General features: G+C 54.0%; 2 protein-coding genes across 5 annotated transcripts in view; one reads left to right on the top strand and one right to left on the bottom strand.

The window, feature by feature from the left end:
- The window catches only part of LHX6 (LIM homeobox 6), a 24,461-nt gene extending 19,432 nt beyond the window's left edge, over positions 1–5,029 (top strand). For all 4 annotated transcript variants that reach the window (XM_081803533.1, XM_081803532.1, XM_081803531.1 and 1 more), the window contains one exon: positions 2,804–5,029. In XM_081803533.1, the coding sequence (XP_081659659.1) occupies positions 2,804–2,883 (80 nt within the window). In that variant the 3' untranslated portion in view covers positions 2,884–5,029. The remainder of the gene's footprint in view (positions 1–2,803) is intronic.
- A 1,524-nt stretch (positions 5,030–6,553) lies between these two features.
- Positions 6,554–11,920, bottom strand: part of MORN5 (MORN repeat containing 5) — a 28,302-nt gene continuing 22,935 nt past the window's right edge. Inside the window, exon 5 of the mRNA XM_031017888.2 lies at positions 6,554–6,749. Coding sequence (XP_030873748.2) covers positions 6,670–6,749 — 80 coding nt within the window. The 3' untranslated portion in view covers positions 6,554–6,669. The remainder of the gene's footprint in view (positions 6,750–11,920) is intronic.

Below are 11,920 nucleotides of genomic sequence, written 5' to 3'. Positions count from 1 at the left end.
CAGATCCGGTGGTGGGCGAGTGTGCCCCAGGAGCACCCGCCAAGGGTGTCCTGCTCACAGCAAGAGCTGCTGTTCCTCCAGCAACGCCTCCATTCACAGCAGGTGCTTTCTGTACTTTGATTGGTGTCTGTGGGTATGGGGGTGGCCGTCCTCCTGGTAAAGATAAGGAAACTGAGGCTCAGAGAGATGACGTGACCTGTGCAGGGATGCCTCGAGTCTACTGGGCTCCGAAGTCCATACAGGTCAGCCATAACTTCCCTTTGCCCAGCACTTTACAGTTTACACAGTGCTCTCTCCGACCTCACCCTTCACAGCCTCCCTGGGAGGATGATTCTGACTGACTCCATGTCACACCTTCCGACACCTGGGCTCAGAGCAGTAGCTCACCAGTGTCACACCGTGAGTGTGGTTAGAGCTGGCCTCCGTCCCAGGACTGCCCGCATCAGAGCTGCCATTCTCCTATGAAAGGGCACTTGTCCCGTCAGACCTGGCACAGGGCCTGCAGAGACGAGCAGGCACCATCCCTGTCCTCAAGGAGCATGTGGCTTAGAGCAGGAGGTGAGCAGGGTGACAGAGCAGTTGAGGTGAGGGGTGAACATGGCCTTTGAGGACCCAGAAGAGGAGGTGATGAGCTCTTAGGGAGAAGCAGGGAATGGAAGAAGGGCGTTCCATGCCAAGAGAAGAGCATGTGCAAAGGTCCAGAGGCATAGAGGAGCCTGGGTCTGAGGGACCACGGGGTGATTGGCATGACTGAGGCCCAAGGAGGTGGCAGGGGTCATACAATGAAGGGCCTGGACTGTGGAGCGAGGGGCTTAGGTTCTATCTGCAGGGCAGAGGGGAGCCTTGGAAGTGTTTCGGGCTGGGCTCAGCACTTGGAGCCAAGCCTTGTCTCCTGGTTACTCAGCTAAGCTTGTGGTTATGTCTGGTTCAGTCTGAAGGATGAGCCAGTCTCGGGTCTGGCAGCTTTTGCTGTAGAAGGTTTCTGACCCCTGGGTTTGGCTGCCTAGCCAGAGTTTTCTCTTGCTGGGCCTCGTCCCCAACTTCACATCCAGCAGCTCTGCAAAAAAAAAAAAAAAAAATGTCTCTCCTTCCTTCACGACCTCCCACCCTCTCACTGTCAGCCCTTCCTGCCAGCTCCTGGGACCTTTTCTGTCCACCTCTTGCCAAAACCACGAGGCCCGGTGGGTTGTGTGTGATCAGTGCAAGACTTACGGACTTTCTCCCAAATCCCCCCAGGCCTGCCTGGCCGAGCTGTGAGGAGACTTAGTACCCCCTGGGGCAGGCTTCTGAACCCACCCAAGACCAGCGCTGGTCTGGCCAGGAGGACAGGGCTGTGAGCATTCGCAGGGAGAACTCCCTGACTCCGCCTCATCGTCATTTGGCCACACAGGCCTGAAAGTTTCCAGAACCGCCTTTCTCCTCGGTCCTGTCCCCTGATTTCACAGTTTCAGAGCTTGGAAAGCTCTTAGAAATCAGGGCCATACTGTCATTGATCAGACAGAGAGACTGAGGCCCACCGAGTTATCTCTCCTGAGAAAGCTTCTCTTAGTAATAGCCCAAAGCCCAGCATCCCAGCGGTCAGAGAGCATTGCCCAAGGTTGGATGAGACGGTGCGGTGTGAGCTCTGGAGTCAGGCCATCTCTGAATCCCAGCTCTGTCCCCTTCTCACTGTGAGACGTGGGAACACAATCCACTTCTCTGAGCCTCCATTCCCACACCCACAAAATGGGGATAATAACGACTGCCACCCCCAAAGGTTGTTGCCGAGAGCAAACGCAATAACGCATGGGAAGCGTTTAGCACAGCACGTGGTTCACAGAGTGGGCTCGTAGATGTGGGTTATTGTGACTATGCTTATGGAGAGCGTCACCATTGCTTTCCTCCAGGTTCTCCTCACAGTAAACCCTCTGGGCAAGGAACATTCCTGATCAGAAAATGGAACAGCCATATGGCCATGCCCACTGGATGTCCCCAGACCACTTGAAAGGGCCTCCTGACATGTTACTGTGACGAGGCACCTCCCACTGACCAGCCAGCCAGTAATCCTTGACCTGAACGTCAGGGAGTTGACTGGGGCGGGGTGGGGTGTGGGGGGGGTTGATGAGAAGCCAGTCCTGTGCTTTAGGAGGAAGAGGGCAAGGGAAAGGGGCAGGCGTTCCTGATCACCCACAGTGTGTCAGGCACCTGGCTGCCTTTCGGCTTTGTGAAGATCGAGTGAAGTGCTTGGCCCATTGCCCGGGGTGTAGCGAGTGTCGGTGACGACTGTCCTGGTGGCTTGCGGAGGCAGAGGGCAATGTGTTACAACAAAGAGAGCGTAGTCTGGGGCCAGGCCTGGGTCCACCTCTTCCTAGCTGTGTGATCCCGGGCTTACTGATTTTCACCTCTCTGAGCCTCAGTGCCCTCCCTGTCAAATGGGCATAATGGCGGGACACCCTCACGGGGCTGAGGCTTCTGTCACATAACGTGAGTAAGGCACTTCACACGGTGCTGGGCACAGGGCACAGGGCCCCGCAGACATGTGTTGCTGCTCTCGGATCTCACTGAAGCCTCTGCATTCTGAAAGAGAGGTTTTGTCATCCCCCCCCCCCCCCGCGCTTTACAGATGAGGAAACAGGCTCAGAGAGGTGCAGTGAGCTGCCCAGGGTCTCACAGCAAGTAAGTGGCAGAGCTAGGATTTGAAACCAGATCTGGGCCCTGAGCGCCCCTCATTCTCCACGCCTTCCAGGACCTCTGGGCGGGCTGGGGGGGGCACCCGGTGGGGCAGGCCCCCAACTCAGCCACCTTCCTCGCCCTCCTCTTGCAGGTCATCCTTTTTCAGTACTAACGCTGCCGGCCCTGGTGCATCTGTCCACGGGCACCCCCCAGCTGCCCCGCAGCCGCTGAAAGCTGGTGTCCGAGCCCCACTTCCAGGGATCCACCCGCTCCGCATCCACCCCTCACCCGCCGTCCTGACTGCCACCAGCCGGGCCCCCGGGGCCTGGCCTTCCCTTCTCCTGCTGACAACTAGAACCTGCCAAGAGCACTGCGGGGTCCTCCTCTCAGAAGGCAGAGCTCCCTGAAATTTGGAATCTGGGTGAAAACAACGGCCTGTTTTTCCATTTAGACAGGAGTCATCTTCAACTTGAGCTGATTACGATAGCAAAAGGCCAAATTGAATCGTGCAATGCCAACAGCCTTCTAATTTACAGGTTTTCTTTCTTCCCGTATTGGCCTTTATTTACTACTTCCTTGCAACCATCTCTGAATTCTGAATAGCCGACAACCCCCAATGTTATCCACTCTGTTGCTTTTGTCTGGAAAACTCTACAGTGTTTGTGGGATGTCCCCAAAGGAAAGCTATGTTCTAATTTTATCATTTCCATCTGTCTGGTTATGTCAAGTTAATTCAGAGAGAGAAGAGACACTGACCAACCCTGAGAGGCCCAACAGGGCAGAGATGGAGGCCTGCCCAGACCAAGAGGCAGGGGGATAGGCAGGGGCTGGGGTGGGGGGTGCGGCTAGGACTCCCACCAGAGAAGGATGTGGTATGCTGGGCTGGGGGAGGCACTAGCTCTTTTAAGGAGAGGAAAGAGAAGACTCGGGGTGTGTACCAGGGGGAGACTGTTCCTACCTAGTTACCCAGCATGTATATAGGAGACGTGGCAGAGATGCTGTTTGATATGCACGACGGCATTTCTGAACGCTTGCGCGGGTTAGAACCGGCGGCCCTCGCTGGCTACTTGCTGACTCCTGATAGGGTTGCTCGGGCCACGTCTTCCTTGGAGGGGCCATCATGGGGGCAGCTGGAGAAACAGAGCCCAGGGAAACGGCAGTAGGAATGCTAATTCTGGACCCATCTCTGAGTAGAGAGAGGGTGCCTGCTGCCTAGGTGAGTGTGCCAAGCCCAGGATTCCAGGGGGGCACGTGGGGGCTTCCCCACCAGCCCTGCGCGGAGCCAGCCACACCCACTCGGGAGAGTGGAGGCCAGACACAGCTGTGCTCACATCCCTATTCTGCTGTAACTCTTCCACCCCAAACGAAAGGGCTTGGGCTACACAAGACCATGATTTATGTTTTCAGGGGACGCCCATTTGTCCCAAGCTCATCCTGTAATTTCAGAATTACTTGGTGTCCTGATGCATTTCCCACTAGAGGCTGCTAGTAAGCATGTTCTAGCCCAAGTCCTCCCTCTTGCTTCGGTTAGCCTGATGCATTGCTTTTGGAAGGAGACTCTAGGACGGGGAAAGCATGTTCATGGCACATATGTATCTGCTGTCCCTGCTTTCGCCCGTGGTAGACATCGCTGATTGATCGTTATCACTCTTGTATCACTCTCGGAGTCTGGATCAGGTTTCGGAATCCAAATGCTTGAAGTTGGCACTTAAAAATGAAAACCTATATGCCTCTCTTGCTCTGGGACCTGGAGGAGGGCGAGGCACGGGTGTAGCCCAAGAAGGGAACCTGCTTCCTTTCCCTTCCAAAGACAGTTCCAGGGGACTCAGGGCCAAGAGAAGGTAGCACCAGAATGCGGTCCGTGGTGGCTCGGTTCAGAGCTCCTCCAGTGAGTAGCTTGTACCTGGCCGTGTGCAGGGTGCCGATGTTCACAAGAGGAACTCGGGCCTGATTCCTGGGGACTGGGGAGCTCTTGTGTTTCCTTTGATTTTTGCTCCTGATGACCGAAGCCCCGACCACAACAGCCATGTGGTAAGTGGCCAGCCGAGCCCTGCCCAGGATCACCGAGTACCCACTCTGCCTTGAGCCTCCCCCAGGGTCTGTTCTTTGCGTGGATCACGTGGTTGTAGCACGTTGCCGTTCAGACATGTCTCCACTAGCCTGTTAGAGCAGCCTGGGAACGCACAGGCCACCAAGACTATTTATTTAAATACAAAACAGAGGGAGAAAACACACACACGGAAAAAAATTGTAAGCACTTTTTTGTAAAACCAATGTCTGTTTTGTTACATACCTTTCATGTTGTGCTTTGTAAATGTCCTATTTGTGTAATAAATAAAGTTAATGCAAGTAGAAGTGCGGGCACTTAAATCCAGAACGCGATGGGATTCCATTTCTTTCCTGCTCTCTGGTTAAGGGCTCCGGCCCTCGGCACCCGAGGCTTCTGGGCTGCTAGACAGTGCAGTCCCCCTTCCTGGACCCAGTTAAACCCAACCATGCGCTGCCAAGGCAGGACGGTGAGTTTCTTCTTCAATCAAAGCTTTGCAGGCAGTCGGTCTGGCTACTGTGCTCCATATCAGTCCTGAGCAAACACTTTCTACTGGGCCCCACGCTGGCTCTGCAGGCTTGGAGAAGGGCCCAGCCCACCAGCCCAAGAGGAGCTCTCAGTCTGGCCAATGCTGTAACAGTAGGATCCCTCCAACTTGCTGTGGGGGCCGGGGTGGGGGACAGAATAGGTGCAAAAATGAGATGTTGGGGGGCCAGGGAGGGGAAGGGCAGGGGAGCCTGTTTGGAAGATGTGGGAGAATTTGGTCTGGGGAAGTAAAGGGAATATGGGATGGGAATATGGGATGGGAGGCAGGGAGACAAGGAGACAAGGCTCCAGCTTTGACACAAGTCTGGGTCTCCTACTGGGCCTTACTGGGTTCCAGAGCCACCACACAATCTGGGGAGTGAGAGAGAACATCTTTCTGCCACTTTTCTTTTAGCAGCAGAACTGTTGGTTCAAGTCAAAGCTCTCGAGGGGAGTGGAGTGGCCCTGCCTGGCCCTGCACAGAGTTGCTCATAAACCTCAGCTCGGGGTATACATGGTCCTCACCTCTGCAGGGCCCCTGTCTTTATTAGTTGTTTCATCTGCCATCCCTGGTCCTGTCTCTGCCCTTCCCCTCTCCATTCTTCCAATCCACTTATCAAATGTTGATTTAGATATATGTGTATCTTTCAAAAATAGTTTAGCTTAGTTTAATTGTGTGTGTGTGCTTCTTCACATGAATGTGCCTTCTGTTTTCAAAGCACAGTTTGGAAACCCCTGTGGAGATAAACCCTGTCATTCTACAGAGGTGATGTTGCCCTGGAGGGGAGGGGGAACCCCCCAGGATCCCTCCATGGAGCAGCTGAGTGTGCCCAGGCCACCCTCTGACTCCTAACTCTGCCTAGCCTGCCAACTCCGGGTCACTGGTTTGAGGGCCACTTTCCTGCCCCTGCAGACCTTGTCAGAGCCTTCACAGGCCCGCCTTCTCCTGGCAGCTCTTGGTGAATCAGGAACAAAGCACGGGGGGGTGGGGGTGGGATGGGCTGCGGGATCCAGCAGCCTCTATGAAGGGACGGTTATGCAGAGGCCAGGATGCCTGTGGCCCAAGTATGGCCCTAGAACATGTCACCCCTTCCTCTTCTGGTTTTCAGCTGACACTTGATCTTGGGGGTGATGTTGAGAAATACCTGGGAAATAAGAATGCATCAGGGAATGGCAGCGGGGAATGCACATTGCTAGACCCCATTCCCAGAGATTCTGGTTGGCATGTCTAGGGTAGGGTCCAGATATATCTAATACACAGGTGATTTTGATGCCGGTGAAATGAGGATCCCCTAAGAAACCATCTCAGGAAAGTACACTTAGGGCCACTCAGAGCAGAAAGGCTTTATTCCTGAGTTAAAAGCCAGGGTCTGGAACTGCAGGCTGCCCCCAGGGCCGGCCATGGCCACGGCCAACAGTCTAGAGGAAACCTCCGCCAGCCGAGCTCACAGTTTGGGTCGGTGACCCACAATCTCGTCCCATCCCTTGCGACACGTCCTGATGATCCACTCGTGCTCATCATCATCTGCAGGGGAAGAGGAAGAGCTGATCATGCCTGGTGTTTGCTGGGCCTTCTCTGGGCTGGGAGACCCGCAGGTGGGGTCTTGGGACTGGGGTGCATTCCAGCACAGGGGTGTGGCCTTGGTGCCCAGGCTAGCTCTGTGCTGGGAAGGAACAGATCTTTCACTAAAACCCGAATCCTTCAGTTGCCTGCGAATGCCTGGTCTTGGGGGAAATTGAACACAAAGGGGTTTGCAGATGGTGGATATCACCGATGGAAGCAGGCACGAGGTCATCTGGCCACTCTGAGCCGGGCAGCCCCGACACGCACCCAGAGAGCAGCTTGCTCGGGCATTTGCCCCGTCTGACACCCACAAAGGGCACCTCCCAGAACAGCCAGGCCAGGCCTTGCCGGTAGTGGCAGGGGCCGGAGCCCTCAGCTCTTCTTCGTTTCCTTTCTGGGTTTCCCATTGTAGACCCTTCTAAGAACCTGTGGCTCCCCAGGGGAACCTGACACCTCTGTTGACTCGGGTCCTTTCAGTGGGGAATAGAGAGAAGGAACTGATGTTCCTGTCAGCCCTGTGCTCCTTGATCTCCCCCATTTTAACCCCCGTGAGCACCTGCAGGCAGCAATCCTGCCATTCTGCCCATGAACAAGCAGGCTCAGAGAGGTCAAGTCACCGGCGCATGGCCACAGGTTAGTACGTGGGAGAGCCCAGAATGTGGACCCAGGTTGGTCTGACTACAAAGCTTGTGCTGTTTTTTTAAACCTCGGAGAGAGGGAGTGAAACACAGTCTTTGCCCCCCCCCCATCCCCCACACCACAGTCATCTCTCTGGGGACTGACTTATTTTCCCCCGTTATCCCCCACACCCACACCCAGCCCCTCCCCAAGCCCTGACAGAGACCCACTTGAATGGTGGGATATATACCCCTAAAAATGCATGCAGCTCTGTAAAATGTGTGCTGTTGCTTTGTGTGCGAATGTGGTTTTAATTTACCACCATAAATGGCATTGTGCTGTGAATTTCATTGTGTCTTACTTTTTTCACTCAACACTACATTTTCAAGATCTATTCTTGTTGCTCAATGTACATCTAGTCCTTTACCTCTTACTGCTGCCTAATACTCTGTGGTGGCTTCCCTGTGATGTTTTACTATCCGCCCTTCCGGGGCAGGACACCCAAGGGTGCTACCTCCAGTTACCAGAAATACTGCCAGGACAGACGTTGTTGGGCCCACCCCTTCCCGGACTCCTGGGAGAACGTCGAGGGGGAGGATCTCAGAGTCGCACCCGCGCTTCGTGAACCAAGGCTCCCAGCTAAGCCTGAGTTCTTAGGCTGTCCCTGCCTCATTCCTGCCTCACCTCTGTGTCAGGCCCTGGGGACAAAGAGAACTAGCCCAAACCCCTGCCCTCAAGCTGTTCTCCTCAGAGCTACAACCCTGGAACGGCTTTAGTGTCCTCTCCTGACCTGCCTCCGCCTAAGGGATGGGAGCACGGGACTACGGGTTCTCCTCGGGGACACATGGCGGTAGCCAGAGATCAAGGGCACCCCACCCCCGAGAGCTCAAACATGGAGGGCCAGCCCAAATCCTGCCTTCCCAATCAGATCCCCCTGCCCCCTTCCTCTTCTGGGAAAGCACCAGGCCCAGGCTCAGAGAGATGGAGCCTTACTGACAGCCTACTGTGTGCTCCGAGCTTTACAAACACCCGTCTTGTGGAGTCTTTGTGATAGCCCAGGAGGGTAGGGGAGGTTACCCCCATTTGAGAGAGGTGACGAGCCTTGCCTCACCTCCACAGCCAGTGGAATTCAAACCTAGGCCCATCAGACTGCAAAGCCTGACGCCCCCCTCCCCCCGCCAGGGCTGATGTGACAAGGGCGCCAGAAGGCGAGGCTGCCCCCACAGAGCTAGCCTCCTTGGCCTCCTCCCCACTACTCCTTTGTATGTGACCCCAGGAAAGAGGCTTGACGCCTGGCACGCTCTTGCCTTCGAGGACTGCCCTGGGCAGCTGGTGGGCCTCAATTCCTCCTGGGGAGGCTGCTGGGGAATCCACGCGTGGCTGTCAACCCCGGGGGCGGGGACAGCGGCAGCACACAAGGAGTTAAGCGCTGGTGAAGCCCACTTTTGCCACACCGCGAGCAGCCTGGTTGATAATTACAGTTCTGAAGTCTCTGGGCTATTCGAATCAGTGCAGCTGCAAGCTCTTCAGTGCTAACCCCTGAAACCAGACAAACTGGGTTTATTGTGCTAAACCAGCCCTCAGGCCCCTCCCTGATCATTACAAATTGACAGCAATGGACTTAACAGCCTCTTCACTACCCCTCTCGCTCTCTACCTGGCGGCACAGCCACCAATTTGAATCACAGATGCCTCCCCTCCCAGCAGCTGCTCACCAACCCTCCCTCCACCTCCTTTGCGCTACGCCGAGGCTCCCCTGGCCCCGCCACGCCAGGGTGAGGCTGCCGAAGCACGTTTCATCAATATTTAAAATGGAATTAAACCTGCAGCTTTGATTAATGCCTCCCAGAGCCCGGGAGTTGTGATTACTATTTTGCAAATTGCAATTGTTGGAATATGTTAATATGATTGTCTGAGAACATCTTCACCTTCTCAGATAATTTCCCCCCTTTTTGGCAGGAGGGGAGAGGGGAGAGGAAGGGGGGGAAAGATGGGGGAAAAAACACACCCCGCAAACTCTTTAATCAATTGTAAATTATTACCCTGGGCACAACTGCCGGGGGTTCCGAGGGGAAGGGGAGGGAGATTTCTGGTTTGGTGCATTTATCTTGAAAAGTTTTGGCCTTGTTGGCCCGTAATTCCCCTCTGGGACGCTATCCTAAGGGAATAATCTATTTGTCTCAGTATTATTGAGAATCAAGGAAACTGAAATAATCTACGTTTCTAACAAGAGAATGATTACTTTGTTGTGTGTTCATTTAACAACCAATTTGTAAACGGGGACTGTGGGCCAGGTATTGTGCTAAGTTTGGCGACAGGGTTGGGGGGGGGCACTGTGATTTAGCAGCTCTTGAAAAAGTCGGGTTATGAAGTCTGTATAGCAACATAGAGATGTTTTTGATATGATAAAAAGGTGGCAAGAGGCGAGAAAATTAACATTGACAGTTAATCGGCAAAAACCGTGCACAGGAGAAAAATTAAAAATAACACATTGAATGTGAATAATAGGCATCTCTGAACAGTGGGACGTGAGAGGTTCTTCTGTTTTGGGTATTTCCCAAATCTTCTTAATGTGTATTGACAGTCGAAAAAATGAGAAATGATTGTCTTTTTTCCTACCCTCCAACTTAATGCCTTGCTAATTTCATGCATTTTGGTAGTTGAAAAAAAATATTTCTAGGTTCCTAGAAACACCAGTGGGGGTTCTTGAATTTCTACAAAGTAAAAGAGTCAGCGTTAAAGTTATTGGTAAAAATGGGAGAATAGACAAATTTCCTGAGCGGAAGAATTACAAATAATTTCGGTGACCACTGCCCTCAAGGAGGTGGGGCTTAATTCCCCACTCCTTAGGTGTGGGCTGCAGAGTGACTTCCTCCCCGCCAGGACAGTATAGGAAAGGAGCAAAAAACAACAACCAACAAAGAGTAGCTTTGGCTTGCCTTGATCACCATCAGCAAACTATCCCTGAGCACCTATTTCTTGGTGTCCAGGTCACAGCTCAAATATCACTTCCTCAGCGACCCCAGTCTGCCCGTGACCACCCTTCACTTTCTCTTCATAGCACAGGCTTCTCTCTGTAATTGTCTTGTTTATTTGTATGTCGTCGGTCTCCCGCATCCGAACTGCAAGCTCCGGTGAGCCCAGGAGCCCCATATGCTTGTTCAATGGTATCGTGCGTGCTGAGACAAGGTGCTTAGTCCGTATCTGTTCAGTGAATGAAGGAATGAATGGACAAGCCCCGTGCCCAGTGCTGGGGGTGGGGGTGCGGGGACAGAGGGGAACTGAGACCCAGCAGGGGGTGTTGTCCAAAGGCTTGACTCAGACACCCTTCAGGTTCAGGTCTGTCTGCCTTTGGGGCAGAAAGATTTCTTTATTCTGGTCTGAAGCTTTAGAAGTGACCTCACTGCCTCGTGCACTCCCTCCCCCCATGTCACCCATGTCACTAGGAAAACTGGGCTTCTTATAGAGAAGAAAAGGAACTTTCGGCGAGAGAGACCCCAGATCTGACCATGGACGTCCCTGCTGAGAAGCCTTGCCTGGAGAGGCTCTCCACTCCTTCACCTGGACTTCAAGGCCCTCCATCCAGGTCTTCCTGCTCTCCAGACTGCCTCCCTAGCCGGCCTCACCCTGCAAAATGCAGCCATCCTGCTGTAGGGCAGTCACCCCTGTGCGCATGCACACCAGGGCCTCTGTGCCTGTCACACATACAGTTTCGGGGCTGGGGGGCGGGGCCACTTCGGGGCCTTAGTGTATATAAAAGTGAAGAAAGGCCTAGACGAGAGTATACCAATTGCAGTGTCGTTTAAACATGTATCATTAACAAACGCTTTTAACACAAACACCCAAAGGCAACATAAATGGGTCATTCCAGGATTTCTTTGAAGGCGGTGTTAAGCACACAGCGCACTAAAGGCCGTGGGCTCAGGAAGGGGCTGTGAGGTTGGAGTCGTCTGGTGAACAACTGTCACGGCTGTCACCCTCCAAACTGGAGGCTGCTAGTGAACGTGGGCGACTAGGCCCAGGGCCCTCCTGGCCATCCTCCACCCCCATGGGCCCTGCTTGGATGACATCTTCCCGGACTCACGCTGAGGTCCGTGGCCCCCACCAGCCCGGGGCAGTTGGGCCCAATGCACTCCTGGTCCTCAGAGCCTGGGGCAGATCTGGCCCTTAAAAAGTCTTTAAAGAATGTCTGGTGAATGAATGAATAAAAAGATGTAAAGTTGGGGACATAACAGCAATAGGCTTACCCTGTGGGATTTGGACAAAGAGGGAAGAATTTCTTCCCCACCCTCAGCTAATGGAGCTCCTGAGCGGGGCAGAGCAGATATGCCAAGTGCAGGGCCAAGACTGTTGTTTCCTTTTTTGTTTTTTGAGACCACAGACTGAGCAGCTCCACCGCACAGAAGGGATGGGTTGTTTGGGCTCATTCCGGGGCATCAAGCACACTCAGGATGCTCAAAGAACCGGCTGGCCTGGGGCCTGCCTCACGGCGGGGGGGGGGGGGGGGGGGGGGGG

The sequence above is a fragment of the Leptonychotes weddellii genome, chromosome 14 (genome assembly GCF_054177405.1).
Source record: "Leptonychotes weddellii isolate Sample4059 chromosome 14, ASM5417740v2, whole genome shotgun sequence".
In the NCBI taxonomy this organism is placed as follows: Eukaryota; Metazoa; Chordata; class Mammalia; order Carnivora; family Phocidae; genus Leptonychotes; species Leptonychotes weddellii.
This window is presented reverse-complemented; position numbering and strand designations above follow the sequence as displayed.